This window comes from Terrapene carolina, unplaced genomic scaffold (genome assembly GCF_002925995.2).
Source record: "Terrapene carolina triunguis isolate 2854851 unplaced genomic scaffold, T_m_triunguis-2.0 Scaffold93, whole genome shotgun sequence".
NCBI lineage: Eukaryota > Metazoa > Chordata > Testudines > Emydidae > Terrapene > Terrapene triunguis.
The window spans coordinates 19215116-19230956 of record NW_020664444.1 but is presented as its reverse complement, the minus strand read 5'-3'; the positions used below and the strand labels follow the sequence as shown (position 1 = coordinate 19230956).

Below are 15841 nucleotides of genomic sequence, written 5' to 3'. Positions count from 1 at the left end.
CACCCCCCCAGCCTTCTGCCCTGCACCCCCCCAGCCTTCTGCCCTGCACCCCCCCACACACCCCAGCCCTCTGCCCTGACCTCGAGTCGCCCCGCTCAGCCCGCTGCAGGCCTAGGTGAACAGAACCCCAGGCTGGCGGCGTAAGATCAGCATTTTAATTTAATTTTAAAGGAAGCTTCTTAAACATTTTGAAAACCTTGTTTACTTTACATACAACAATAGTTTAGTTATATAATATAGACTTTTAGAGAGAGACCTTCTAAAAAACGTTAACATGTATTACCGGCACGCGAAACCTTAAATTAAAGTGAATAAATGAAGACTCGGCACACCACTTCTGAAAGGTTGCCTACTCCTGCCCTACAGCGTGCCTGATGCCCTGAAGTTGGGAAGTACCACATTGTGTTGGCCAACTTGATCCTGAAGCTTCAACCCTAGAAATGAAAGGATTTTATTAAACTAATCAGGTTTTTAACCATCTCTTAAAGCATATAAAATAGTCTATCTTTTTAGAGTAATTATATACATCCTGTTCCATTTCTCTTGACCAACTGGCATTTAACAGTCTTTTAACAGAGTTTGTTCCTTTGTAAAACAAGCAAGAGCCTTTGATAGGAGTTGATTCATTAATGTGTATTTTTGAGGATTTCTGCCCCGTTTATAAACCTTCAATTTAAGAGTTTCTTCCCAGCCTAAGTTGAGATATATGCCAATCTTTGCTTCATAAAATGTTAGCGTGTGATATGACATTTAGAATAAATCTGAACTATATAACACAGTAATCTAAAATTCTCTTTTAATTGGGAACCTACAGAGAGAGATTATCTTTTTACCTCGCGTATTATGTATGTAGTATACGGTTGGACTCATTTTAATTGCCTAATAGGACTACACACATAGGGCAATTGCATTGGACTGTGTATGCATTAATTTGTTGTACCAAAAGACATTTTGTTACACGTGGTAAGAGTTCACTTTCAATATTTATTCGTACTTTTATGTTCCAGGCCTTGGGCTTACTATTGTGGATAATCTGCTGGGCAGATCTTTTCTACTCTTTCTGGGAAAGAAGTCAAAATATTTTCCGACCTCCAGTTTTTGTCATTAGCCCTACAGTTTTGGGCATAACAATGGTAAGTATAAATCATTCTACTCCGAGTCCTTCTGTGATGCAAAATCACAACCACTAATCTAGCTTTCTCAACTGTACATATTGCCTTTTTTTGCAGCTGCTTAGCATTTTTATTCCATTAGGTACAATCATCATTTACAGATTTCACTTGATGCTGAACTGAAATGCTGATTTTTGATTTATGTAAAGCAAACTTTGTGCTTAAAACTGCGTATCAGCATGTTGAGAAGCATACAGGCTAGTTCTAAGGCATCTACACTTTTTTGGAGGTTAGAGGTTCCATTTACTCATGCACGTGCTTGAGAACTTGATTTAATTCTGCAGACCAGTAACTCTAAATAGAAGTTCTTAAAACCATAAAATATAGTTGAGAGTTGCCAACATTACTAAATTTTAAAAACAAAACTTCAAATTATTATGAGTATTTGTAATAGACCCTTGAGTTCTCTGGGTCTGAGTGAACTACATGTGTTTATACTCAAACTCTTGACGCTGTGATGGAAAGTGTTTAAAAGTTTAGTTTTCTGTGCACTAGGTGCTAGATGTCCCAGACTGCCTGCCTGCTGGGAAGTGCAGGTATTATCCTGTTAGCTTTTCTTAAAAGCTGACTGCATTGTGCTTCTTCAGGAAAACCTCTCTTTAGTAATCAGCAAGTTGATTTTTTTTTTCTTTTCTTCAGCCCAGGTTAGGAGTAATACAAATTAAAAACCCAGTTAAAACAACACACTTGAAAAGAATAACCCAGGCCCATACCTGAACATAATTTCATGCAAGGTTAATGATGTGACTAAAATGGGAAGCCCTGGACCCATTGTAAACGTGCTTTATGCCACACGAGGGCTACATGAGTTTCCTAAAGTGTACAAAAGTTCCTCTAAACAGAGTGTGGAAATGGAAAAAACAAACATAAATCACATTGGTTAGTTTAACTTTATTTTAACGAGTATGAAAGAGATGATTATTTAAAGATGAACTCTTGCTAAGTCAGCTTTCAAACGCTTAGCCTTGGGAAATCCCTTGGAAAGGTTAAAATATCTTCATCATTAGACATGGCTGTGTATGTTGATTTGTGACTCTTTTTTTCCCTTTGGAGGCTTTGAACATATTTTGTTTGGTGCTCTGCTTTCCCCTCTCTGTATTGTGTTTTTTAAACTGACGCCCTTTGGAGTAGGAACTAGCTTTTAGTCATGTTTGTACAGGGCCAAAGACATTGAGACATAGTTGGAACTTCTGGTTGATACTGGAATAGAAACACTAATTCATGGTTTGGGATAGACATGCTTGTGCTTCGTATATTGCGTTTGCTTTGTGTATCATTTTATTTCTTAACCTTTATGAACATAACCTGCTTATGCTATCTTTTTATCTGTCTGTAGTTGCTTGCCACATTTTTAATACAATATGAGCGAATGAAAGGAGTCCAATCTTCAGGCGTAATGTTGATTTTCTGGTTCACTGCACTGTTGTGTGCCACAATAATTTTCAGGTCCAAAATACTGCACGCCTTAAACCTGGTAAGTGATTACTTTTCAATTAAGGTGAGTTAAGTGCTGCAATAGCAGTGGCTACTTGTTTAATGATTTAACCTGTAGTGCCCATCAGTGCTTCTTAAGACACTGAGCGAGTTGATGATCCATTAAGTGTACCTTCATTCCTGAACTTTTAAGGGCCATTAAGTCATGCTTGTTTTACTTTTTATTTAGTTTTCCATGTTTGAAACTAATCAAAGGTTTGATGGTCTTTTATAAATGTTGGCAAGGAAGTTTAAAAGCAAAACAGTTTTACTGGAACTTCTAGAAACATTCAAAACCTATTTGAATAGAATGAATGAGTGTACGGTTACATCTGAAACAATGCAGGCTAAAGTTTAGTTCTTTTTCCTGTTGATTATACAGGGGATTTCCTGAAGCACTTGCTTTGATGGTAGCTCTGTTTCATACGCCCATTTGGTCAAAGTGTTCCCTTGTATGGTTAGAATATTTTAGATCTCGCTGGGGTTGGGTTTTTAATAAAGAAGTTACCCTTGTCTAATTCATTAAATTGTAGCACTGGCTGAAAATGGAATGTAACTTTCTTGAAAAAGTTCCTCAACTTTGAGTTTTTTTGAAAACTTTTGACTGGCTCCTATTAAATTGATATTGGGTTTAGTAGTGGCCCTGTGCTTTCTTCAGCCTAAGTTGTCTCTACTTTCTTTGGGAGTGTTGGATTGAGCTGTGCATAAGCATAGGAAGAGGAAGCTGTGGTGTCTGAACACAACATGGAGTAGTGGACTAATTTTTAATCCTGGCTCTGACACTTACTTCCTCTGCGGGCTTGGCCAAATCTTCCATGAAACCCCTTGTGATTTGATCCTAGCTTTAAACTGGAGTGAATTGCACTGGTGTAAGTCATGGCTTAAACACCACATCTGTACTAGGGAATTGTACGTGTGGCTACACCAGTGGCTGAAAACTCCAGTGTAGACAAGGCCTTAGAAGAGAAAGAGTGAGAAGCTCAGGAACTCTGTTTGTGGTGTCCTCAGATGAACCTGGTGCAAAAAAGCTCCCTTTTTCTCCTCTCTCCTCCACAAAGATAAAACTGTTTCTCCTGTAATGTTTTGCATAGAGGTGGAGAGACAAGATTGATGAGATAATCTTTTATTGGCCCACCTTCTGTTGGTGAGAGAGAGGCAAGCTTTTGAGCTTTACACAGGTCACCTGAAGAAGAGCTCTGTATAAGCTTGAAAGCGTGTCTGTCTCTCTTTCTCTTCCCCCCCCCCTCCATATCCCCCAACAAAAGTTGGGCCTGTAAAAGATATTACCTCACCCACCGTGTCCCTCTAATATCCTGGGACCGACATGGCTATAACAACAGAGCATTGCATAGAGATGGCCAGACGTTCTATTTTATCCAGGCGAGTCCTAGAATGTTGTCAGCAATGCATTTAGCCTAGAATGCCCAATACTGTCCTAAGGAATGCTTGCTGCTTTGTGGCTCAGTTTGACCAGCAGCACAGAACCCACCTTTTGCTTGGTTGATAAGAATATTTACTTCCTCTGATGCTTAGATGCTTATTTCCAAATAAAGGCATTTGGTACACAGTCACTTGTTGTACATTAAGCAGTTGCTTTACATCTTCTAACCAGAATATCAAATCTTTTTTTAGGGTGCTGAAGTTGATGTATTTCGTTACATTACCTTCTACAGCTACTTCGTCCTGGTGCTAATACAGCTTATACTGTCCTGCTTCCCAGAACGACCGCCTCTGTTTTCTGAAACCGTTAATGATCCTGTAAGTGTTCAGTAATGTTTTTACCCAGGAGGAATAGACTGGAATATAAAGTGTCATACCTGTAATACTGTTTACAGTGAGTCATTGGGCCTGATTCTGGAAGATGTTGAATAATTCAATTCCCATTGAATTAAACTGCAGTAGAAGGCACTTGCCGTTCACTATTTAGTTGATTTGTGAGTGAGGGCATTTGTCACCATGCAGGATTAGGTCCACAACATGCAAAGATTAGATGGATTTTGTAAACAATGTCAACAGTTTAAGAGACAGGCTGGTGGTGGTGATGGCTAAATGGGAGGAGACTGCTTTAGCTATCCTGGAACATGGATGGTAGAGGTAATATTTTTTTTCTGGTAGGCACCGGGTTTGATTCTAAGAAATACTGCCCCGCCCCACTCCACCTCTTCCCTGCCTCTTTCTTTCCCCTCCCTCCCAGTGCCTCCTGCATGCCAGGAGGCACTGGGAGGGAGAGGGAGGAGTTGATCACTGGGGCTGGCAGACCCCCTGGAGTAGTTTTGAGAACTTGCTACTATATCAGGGTTTATCTACCCTTTGTAACAGACCCTGGGTGCTTTATATAATTCATAATGCATCATCTGCTCTCACAGCCTAGAATGGTTTTGAATTTAATACTAAATATGAAAAAAATGTTTTAGGGCTACTTATTTCATCAATACTCAAATGTTTATATTGTGTTCTAGACTTCTCTCTACAAATCAAGTTCAGCACTTGATAGCAGGAGACCTTGTTAGCTGCCTAATGCAGAACTTCCACTTATAAGTTAGGCTAAGATTTTATCATGGATATTTTTAGTAAAAGTCAGACAGGTCATGGCTTCTGTGACTTTTTCTTTATTGCCCGCTATCTGTCTGTGACTTTTACTAAAAATATCCATGATAAAATGGGAAGGGACTGGGCAGCAGCAGAATGGCTGGGAGCTCTGGGGCCCCCACAACCCCATGTGGGCTCAGAGCTCCGGGGTCCCCCTGCCAGCAGCAGCAAATGGGAGCTGCAGAGTCCCCCTACCCCTTCCCCAGGAGTGGAAGCGCTGCTGAAAACTCTTTTGCTCGCGCTCCTCCCCCTTCCCCATGCGGCATCTGGGGGCTGCAGGGGTCCCCCTGCGGTAGCTGGGGGCGGCAGAGGTTTCCCTGAGCGCCCCGCGGCCCACTGCCTCAGGCGGTGGGGGAACCTTACAGCTCCCTGTCACTGCGGGAGGCAGCAGGACCCTGCAGCTGCCAGAGCTGAAGTCACAGAGCTCTTTGGAAGTCACGGTGACTTCTGCGACCTCCGTGACAAAACCATGGTCTGACTTGTAAGTAGACTGCAGAGATACACAGAGAAAATCTAATACTTTCCATATGCTTCCTTGAGTCAGTTTAAAACTGCCTTTTTTTTCCAGGAAGGCAGAGTGCTTCAATTGCTTGCAAGTAGCATTGTTTTTGATCTGGCAAAGTGCTAGAAGTGTTTAATACTTGGGAACTGTCGAGTTCCTTATCCCTCCCCCAAATGCTGTCTGTTTCATACATAAATATGCTATTTTATATTTCTGTCTGTGTGCTTCTTAACAGTATTAATTTCTCCTGTGTTAACTTCAATAGATCATTTTCCCACCCCCCACCCCCCAAAGGTCAGATGCTCAGTCATTTGAAAGGGAGAAGAAATGCAGATCTGTTTCATGCTAGTTTGTTGTAACATTTTTAGAATTCAATTTAATGGAAAAGTTGAGTGAAACAAACATGAGACAAATATTAATCCTGAAAAAATTCAACTCCTGTATTTTTCACATCATCTCTGTAATGGTGACAGCTGACTTCGTAGGTGAAAGTGCGTGAGCTGCTCTAATTTTATAATACACATATAATATAATTTTATAATTATGGTTATTGGTTACATGTGCCAGAGGAGTGGCCGACTGTGCATTCTTGATATGCTGATGCTTTTGTGTGTGTGTGTGTGTGGGGGGGGGGGGAATAGAGGGAGGGGAGTGTATAATCTCCTCTGGAATCTTGCACTGAATCCACAGTATTGCCTTTGAAATTCTTCCAAGATTCCTTTTTAACTTAATCCAACCACTGATACTTTTTTAAACTAGTTAAGGCTAATGTTACACTTAATATAAAGTGATAGAAAACCCAAACTAGGAATCTGGTGCTGACTTTGTGATGAGTCAGAGGGTGGAGACCAGCATAACTCCAATTGTGATATTTCTATTTGGAATTTGCATATGTGGTGTACAAGAAAACTTTCTTCATGGGCAACTTAATTTTCTCTGACCAATTGCCCTCTTTCATTCCTCAGGCTTGGGCTTTTTTGGGGACGCAAAACCATGTTCTAATGTGGTTCTCATTCTAAGAAGCCAGCCCTTTTTTGTTTTCACAGACTTAATGAAAGTCTACTAGCTACTGGAGGGCTGTGTGTGTATGTAAGATCAGAATAGTTGACTTTAAAATGGCCATTCTCCGCCGGGGATGTCAGTTGGCGGCTCCTTCATGGGGCCGTGAGCACGGGCGTGTACTTGGCGCCGTTTACCCCTGTCCCTGACACCTGTCCTTTCTGCGGCGTGAGGGAGACCCTGGCTCACGTTTACTTAGAGTGTGCCAGGTTGCAGCCCCTACACCAGCTCCTCACCGACATTATGTTGCGGTTTTGGTTACACTTTTCCCCTCACCTTCTCATTTATGCACTCCCTATCCGTGGCCCCACAAAGTCGCGGGACCTCCTGGTCAACTTCCTCTTGGCCCTGGCTAAACAGGCCATCTATAAGACCAGGGAGAGGAGGTTGGCCGATGGAGGTTCCTGTGACTGTGGGGCCTGTTTCCGATCCTCTGTCCGTTCACGTATCCGGGCAGAGTTCCTCTGGGCAGCGTCCACTGGCTCCCTTGACACCTTTGAGGAGCAGTGGGCGCTGTCCGGGGTTCTCTGCTCAGTGTCCCCGTCACGTTCCCTCCTTTTGACCCTTTAATCGCACTCCTGTCCCTGTTTTTACATTAGTTGTCCCCCGTTATCATTTGGGTTTTAGGTCCTGTGGGTCCTCCCCTTAGGCTGGGGGGGGATCCTTTCGCAGTGGGCGGGCTTCGCCCGCCCACTTCCTGGAACCCAATAGGGACTGCCTTAGTTTGAAAGGAGTTGATGGGTTTCAGACCACATCACCAAAATCACCATCACAAGCGGCATTGAGCAATACCCTTGCGGATAGTCTCAGAGACTAAACTCTCAGCCTTCTAAGTGCAAGTGGCTAGATGTCAGGATTCTGTGCTGCTGACCAGTGCTGTATGTCTTGTTGATAAAGGCCTACAGTCTCCAGGGCAATCAGTTTTGGCACCTTTTGCAAACGCTGCAACTGCTTAAACATACACTTTCTCCTTGTTTCAATTAAATTTGCCTAATTTTTAAAATGTGTTTTTAAAAATGGAATTGTGGTGCTTAGATGCCTCAATCATTCCATTGTAGGTTTTCCCTACAGCTCCACTTCATCACCAGACAGGCTACGTAATGCTTACACAATCTTCTGCTAGTTACTGAGAAATAAAATATAAGATTCTGCTTGGTTATCTAGAGCAGGGGTTCTCAACCTTTTTCTTTCTGAGACCCCCCCCCCCCCCCCAACATGCTATAAAAATTCCATGGCCCACCTGTGCTACAACCACTATTTTTCTTCATATAAAAGCCAGGGCTAGTATTAGTAGGTAGCAAGCAGGGCAATTGCCTGGGACCCCATGCCCCAGGGGGCCCCGCGAAGCTAAGTTGCTCAGGCTTCAGCTTCAGCACTGGGTGGCAGCGCGTCGGGTTTTGCGCTTCAGCCCCATGCGGTGGGGCTTTGGTTTTCTGCCCTGGGCCCAAGCAAGTCTAATGTCAGCCCTGCTTGGCAGCCCCCTGAAACATGCATGACTAAGAAAGGAGGACTTAGTGGTGCTGAGGAATTGTTATAATAAAGTTGTAAATTTCAGAAGGATAAAAGTAGTATTTTTTTAATTGTTTCGATAGGTTTTATTTACATGGCTGACATCTTTCTCCTTTCCTTTCCTTTAGATTCCCTGCCCAGAGTCTAGTGCTTCGTTCCTTTCCAAAATTACATTCTGGTGGATTACAGGGTAAGAGAATAAGTCATTGTATAATGCAGCTGTCAAGTGTCAACCTATTGTGCTTTCAGAAGATACTTAAGGCTCTCCTGACCTGTGGAGAATTTTACGATTGTTCAATAGACACTTAACTACAGGAAACTGATAGGTGGATGATTACTTTTATTTTCTAATGACAGGTCTCTTCAATCTCTTGAATTCTGCTGATGTTGCCTATGTAGCCTCATAAACATGTATCATTAAATGATGCATTTTAATGTTTGATGCATAGGAGTGGTGGAGTGGAAACAAACTTGTAGTACCTGTGTCGTTTTGACTGTTGGAAGATTATAGACTAATCTTCTTTTAAAACATTTCTCCTAGTTATCTGTAGTTGCTTCGTTTTATTTATCTTCAACTGTGCTTCCTTGTATTGTGATCAAATCCGCTATCTCAAGCTACATGGTATCACTGTTTGGATGGGAGAGCACTAAGGAATATGTAAACGCTTAAAGCATTATAGGTGATTAAGCAGGTGATAACTTCCTTCTTAATCAGGACTTGGCCAGTGTCTCAGCATGGTCTTAGGTAAAGGTATTGCCTTTTAGGTAAGAGTAAAATGAAGGCTAATAAACATTCTATTGTTCAGTTTATAAAATGAGTTTTAATTGCATTGCTAAATTCCAAGTGGGATAATTTCATTCTGCTTCCTAAATTCTCCCTGCAGTTTCACTTAAGCACTATATTACTACTTACCTTAATTTTTTGTGCATTGTTAAATAAATTACTGCATCTCACTTCACAGCTGGCTGCATTTTGGGGGTGGATAAACAGTTATCTGTGTTATGAAATTAGATATACAGAGTATAACTTGTTTTGGCACTCTCTAAAGGATGCTGATGATGATTCTTTCCAATATAGGCTGATGATTCAGGGATATCGGCGACCATTGGAAGCTAAAGACTTGTGGTCATTAAACAAAGAGGACACATCTGAGGAGGTAGTGCAAGGTTTGGCTAGGTACTGGGAGAAGGAGTGTGCAAATACAAAGAAGTAAGTTCAGTTATGCTAACAGTTATTAATACAAAGTGGTAGCTAATAGAATATAGGAAACTTGGATGGCGTTGGTCAAGATCCATTTTAGTCAGGAAATTTTTCTTGAATTCCATTATGTCAAGAAAACTGAATATAAAGAGGAAACTATTTTATTTTATTTATATGTAAAATAATACATGAGTGAAAGTAAAATAAGCTGTTAACACTGAGAAATAGTAGTGACGTACAACTGATTGATTACACAATCAGTGCTTTTATCCAGTTGGTTAATTCCACTTGTTATGCATATTATTATGAATATGTTCCAGAAGTCCTTGACAATCAAAGTATCATAAAGGACCTAATGAATCCACTTGTCCATTAATGCCTCTAGGATACCAGTGGCTAAAATCTGAGATTATTTGGTTCTTACCCAGACAAATTTCTATAAGCTCATTAGACGCTTTCTTGAATAAGGATTGAGTATGGACCTCCAGGATTTGCCTTTAGGTGCATAGACACTGAGGAGTAACCTTATGAGTGTATGTGTGAGAGAAGAGGGTTTTTTGTTTGTTTTAAATTTAGATTTTTATCAGTTTGCAAATGGACTACAACCTTTGCAGTCTTCTATTTTGTATAATTTTCAACCAATGTTCATTTTGTCTACAAATTTTTCTCATGCTTACGTCATCACGGCATACTGAAATGACTGGCCAGTGAAGGAAAAAACTCTAAATTCATATGTTGTTCTCAATTTAGTTAGGTGTATAGCAGGGGTGCTGGAACAGTTTGTATAGTGGGGGTGCTGAGAGCAATTGAACCAAACTGTAAACAATGGAAACCACTTCAAGCCGGGGGTGCAACAGCACCCCCGGTTCCAGCACTCATGGTAGATAATGTACACAGAAACATAGTTTTACATACAGCCTGTTCTCAAATACTGGGAAATATGGTTTGGCATACACCAGATTCATCAACTTAACTATGGTTTCGTTCTACTCATTAGGGATGATTTAGCATAATTCTTTCTTAGGTTGTAAACTCTTAAGAACAGGGACTGTGTCTACTAACTCCATTTGTACAGTGTTGAGCACAGTGGGACCTTAATATTGACTAGGATCTAGGGCTGCTACAGTAATATAAATAATAAACTCATGTTTGACTTTGCAACTCACATATAATTGTACACCTGAGTATTCCATAGCTATAGGATGTGGTTTTTAGGAACATTTGTCCCAAGGAAAAAAAAACTAGGCTTCTGAAGTGCTGCTCAGTTAACCAAAGGCTAGTAGCTTCTGATAAACAGATCCCTCCATAATGTTTTGAAACACTGGCTTACCAGTCCCAAAAGTGGCTGGTAAACTACCATCTCTGATGCAGGGACACTTGGAGCTACTGAATGGAATGATGGCAAATATTATGACGACTGCAAATCCCTGTGGTGGTGAGTATCTAAGGGCTTGTCTTCATTACCCACTGGATCGATGGGCAGTGATCAATTCAGCGGTGGTCGATTTATCGCGTCTAGTTTAGATTCGATAAATCGACTGCCAGTGTAGAGTAGGCCCAAGGCTATGTCTACACTCATTGTGACGTGTAGAGTACATGCACTACATGCATAGTTACATGCTGCAATGGAAAGGCTCCAGCTGTGGGGAGCTGCCAGAGCATTTCCCTGCTTACCTCCCTGCCGCTGGAGCCTTTCCCTGCTGTCTCCCCTGCCAGAGCCTTTCCCCACTGCTGGAGTCGTTCACTGCAGTGGGAAAGGCTCCAGCAACAGGACATTACGCTGCTAAAAAATAAAATGTTAGACATGGGAGGCATGGCTTGGGCAAGTAGATAGTCTGTGTAGGCTATATTCCCTGGGATTCAGCTGTGTGGGGTACCCATCTAAGCTGCACCTCACTGACTACACTGCTATTTAAACCCGCGCTAGCTGGGCGTGCAGTGTTTGTACTCTGGATGTCACAGTAAGTGTAGACATATCCTAAGTTACTGTTTCTTGGCAACTGAGATAGACTTCTCATTTTAAGACTCTGCATTCTTATGTTCAATTTTACAGAAGAGTCACTGTCATTAATTTTAAATAGTTGTCAGTGTGATTCAGTAGAATGTCCTAACGATTTAAAGAAATGTTTCTTTATTATTATTATTTATTTATTTATTATTATAGGCAAGCCATAAAAATGGTGTATTCACCCAAAAAGCAAATGAAATCAAGCAACTCAAATGGCGATGTGACAGAAGAAGTTGAAGCTTTGATTGTAAAACCATCTCAAAGGAACTCTGCACCGTCTCTGTTGAAAGTGTTGTATAAAACCTTTGGACCGTACTTCCTCATGAGCTTCCTGTTTAAAGCCTGTCATGATCTTATGATGTTTTCTGGCCCGGAAATCTTAAAGTAAGACTTCCTTTAATGCTTTCTTCAGTTTCTCTGTTTATACAAAGTACCTAGATAGATCTCTTTGATTCCTTCTCACTATTATCAGACTACTTTTCCTTTAGCTGCGACAGCTGACAAGTTGCTTCCTTTTGCACTAGAGTTTCTATGCAAATGACTTTGCTTCACTGGTTTCCAATTTGGGATCTAGCATTCCAATTCCTTTCTGATGCTCTGAGAGTGACCTTTAACACTAGGAAGGTCAGACAATGGAAGTTCAGATGCAGCAGGAAACTTGCTTCATCTAAGCTAATGTTAATCTGTGACAGTTCATGGGAGGGTCTAAAGGCTCCTGAAGCGAAAAGTAACGCTTAAAATCAGTAGCTGAAGCAATGGAAGGGTGAGGGGAAAAGGTGTGCTGGTATAATGTAAGGGAAGAAGTGGAACACTAAGTGGAAATGATGTACCTTTAGTTTGGATGGTGATGAAACAATTCTGTGGCAGTAGCTCTGAGTCAGTGCAGAGCCTATGCAATGTATTCTGCTCATTCTCTTTTTGAGATAGCCATGTGCCTTACTAGCGATCACTTCTGTCAGTACATCCAAGAAGACCTATATTAGAAGTTTCTGAGAAAATTTGGTAATTCAATCTTCCAGATTATAGCTAGGGACACTTGGGAATGGGACCCATGCTGGTGGGATAGGAAGGCGGTGTGTGGTGGGGGAATTCGGGGGACCTCTCAGTTACAAAGTCTGGGTAAAAATCTTGTGACTTGACTGAGGCCACACCCTAGTGTTCCTGAGTGTTTGCTATTGCCAGTTTGGTGCGTCTGTTGGGATATCATGTGACCGATATGTCTGGAATAATCTAGTCATTGTTTGGAAATTTTGATAAGCTCTGACAATGTGCATTAACCTTGCCAAATCCTCTCTTCGCAGGTTGTTAATTAACTTTGTGAATGATAAAGATGCCCCAAATTGGCAAGGCTATCTGTACACAGGGCTTCTGTTTGCATGTGCCTGTCTGCAGACTCTGATCCTCCACCAGTACTTCCATATTTGCTTTGTTACTGGAATGAGGCTTAAAACAGCTGTCATTGGTGCAGTCTATCGCAAGGTATGCATGTTTGAAATATTACATCATCACCAGAGTAATGGCACCTCTGAAAATTGGGGCGGGGGAGCTGCAATAAAATCTTAGTGATGAACTTGAGTAAATTACATAATTTTAACTAGTTGGTATGCTTTGCCCAGGCTGGTATCTAATGGTAAACAGAATGTAAGAGACCTCCTTCAGCCCACAGCTGTAAATTAAAGATACTTTCAGTTAAGAAGCTGCTTTTATTGATCATGAACAACAAAACCCCAACCTATTTCACATCTTACCTTGGAATGGGAACTAAACTTCCGTCTGCACAGAAATGGGACAGACGTCAGTAAAATGAGAGGATTATTAGCAACCAAGCAGGCACCAGTCTGCACAACCTCCGCCTGAAACAACCTGGAACTATTTAAAAAATCGACTTTAGACTAGCTGCTCTGCAGGAGGTGAGGCAGGAAAACATATGACAAGAAGCCAGCACTCAACCCCGACACTGAAACCAAACAAACCCCAAACAAAAACAACTTGCTCATGTTTTTAACCCTTGGTTAATTTAACCTTCATTAAAACTGTGTATTCAGTATACAGTGCTTTTTAGGCATGCAGGAAAAAAGCAATACTGTACGTAAGAGAAGCAGTGCCTGTGACCACAAATTAAACTCCAGAAAAAGCTGTTCATGCTGCAGTACGAAATAAAGGCAAATTGTGAAGCTGTTTTGCCTACTATAGTCAGTATCTTCCTTTTTATCTACACACAGGCATTAGTCATCACAAATTCTGCAAGAAAGACTTCTACCGTTGGGGAGATTGTAAATCTAATGTCTGTGGATGCTCAGAGGTTCATGGACTTGGCTACGTATATAAACATGATTTGGTCTGCGCCTCTGCAAGTTATATTAGCATTGTATTTATTATGGCAGGTAATTATGTCATGCTTCTTGTTTTCCTGTTTAACTATGGTAGGTGAATGCAACTAGTGGCCAGGTGTTTTCCTCTGAAGTTCAAGACTATAGATAGCTAATGTCAGACCATTGGAGAGTATAGAACATGCGAGAGTGAGAATCTGCATGGAGAACCATTTAGGGCAGTATGCTGCCACTGTGATGGAAGAGAGGAGGCAGAGGGCTGTCAATTGCAAATCTAGCCGAAGCCTCCTCAAGTACCATGCTGGGACAAAGGCTTCTCTTACCCATTTCCTGTGTAGAAAGTGAGTGTCCTGTCAACAGCCCTTCCTCCACTCAGCAGTCTTGGGCCCCAGTGGCTGGCCAGCTAAGCAGCCCTTTCATGTGCCATGTGAATTTGGGCGTCCTGTGCTTCTAGAGCACCCAGTTAGCTGTTGGGACTCGGCTTACGCTGTGTCATTTGGTGGAGAAGTGGGCAGATGAAGGATCTCTTTGTTTGATTCATCATCCCAGCACCCATCATGCTGGGATAATGCCTGCTGTTTCTAGTCCAGGCACTTATCAGAAGGGCAGCCCCGGTTCTGCTTACAGCCAGGAAGTTAAGGCAGAATCTTAGAAACTCATCCCCCTGTATTCTACTTTGAAAGAATAGCACCAACAAAAAGTTGAGAGGCATATCGGGAAGGACCTTGCATTTTAGCTTTGAAGAAGCAAAGATCATAATTATCTGCATATGTCTTTAGTCAAAAAAGGAGGGAGGAAAGGGATAGAAAAATTATATATACACATGGGGTTTACGCTACATAGAATGCTTTGATATAAGATCTTTAAAGGTGTATGCTAACATTTTCTAAATAGTGTGTGTGTGTGTGTGTGTAAATGGTTTTTTTTTTTTTTTTTTTTTTTTTTTCCCCCTCTTAGAATTTAGGTCCTTCTGTCCTAGCAGGTGTGGCTGTCATGATCCTTTTGGTTCCAGTAAATGCTGTGATGGCAATGAAGACAAAAACATATCAGGTATGACACTTCATGTTTGTATGTGTATATGCTTTAAGACATGTTACTATTTTACTGTTCTGTGTGACCCATTCAATTCATGAAAGTTTATGCTTACTATTCAAATTCTTGTCCTGTGTGCCAGGGTGTTTTTTTATAATGGGCATGTGCTGCCTGACAGTAGCCTTCCCACCAGTGACTAGCAAAGCTAATGCACAAAACTCTTCCAAAATAAAAATGCACCAGTGTCCTGCAATGTTGTGTTGCAGTTTGGTTTTTTTAAGTCACATATAAAATGCAGTAACTTCCAATACAGTGGTAAGGTACCGTTCTCCAACTCAACAGAATGCCTGAGATGATAGATAAAATGCGTGCTGTTAAGTGTTTAAACTGGCTTTTAGCTGACTCTTCTAAGAAATGTGTACACCAGAGTGTTTGGATCAAGTGTATTACTGAATTTGGGACACTACTGGAATGCTGTTAAGCTTAACTTTGGGATGCTTGTAGACTACTCTTCTTATGTTAATGTCAGTCTGTTAACAAACCTCTTAGAATACCCACAAAAGTCCTTGACTCTCAGTTTTGGTTTTCAAACTAATCAGGTCAAAGAATACAAATCCATTTGATTATGGTCATTTTTTTTTCTGTGAACTATAGTTTGAAAATTTAAGTCCAGAATACGAAATAGCTGAGATTTCCCAGGTATCAGCGTCTGGTTACTGTGGGTAAATGTTGACCCTTAATGGGGACCATTGCATTGAATCATATGACCCTTCTGCCACCCAAATAAAGTGAAACTCCTTTGAATTTTGCACTTGCATAGTGCATTCATCCAAGCCTCTTCAAGTGCCCCATTCCACTGATGAAGCTTTCCCACATTCCTTTGAGGAATAGCAGGTAGGTATTTTCCCCATTGTATAGATGTCCTTTATAATGAAGGTAATACCTGTATAATGTACTTATAAATAA

The 15841-nt window shown here is 41.2% G+C and overlaps 1 protein-coding gene across 1 annotated transcript in view; it reads left to right on the top strand.

The window, feature by feature from the left end:
- LOC112113878 (multidrug resistance-associated protein 1) overlaps positions 1 to 15841 on the top strand; it is a 112136-nt gene that overhangs the window by 60047 nt on the left and 36248 nt on the right. The window contains exons 2-10 of the mRNA XM_026650776.2: positions 1008 to 1133; positions 2509 to 2646; positions 4278 to 4403; positions 8433 to 8494; positions 9383 to 9514; positions 11670 to 11897; positions 12815 to 12992; positions 13736 to 13897; positions 14801 to 14893. Coding sequence (XP_026506561.2) covers positions 1008 to 1133; positions 2509 to 2646; positions 4278 to 4403; positions 8433 to 8494; positions 9383 to 9514; positions 11670 to 11897; positions 12815 to 12992; positions 13736 to 13897; positions 14801 to 14893 — 1245 coding nt within the window. The remainder of the gene's footprint in view (positions 1 to 1007; positions 1134 to 2508; positions 2647 to 4277; positions 4404 to 8432; positions 8495 to 9382; positions 9515 to 11669; positions 11898 to 12814; positions 12993 to 13735; positions 13898 to 14800; positions 14894 to 15841) is intronic.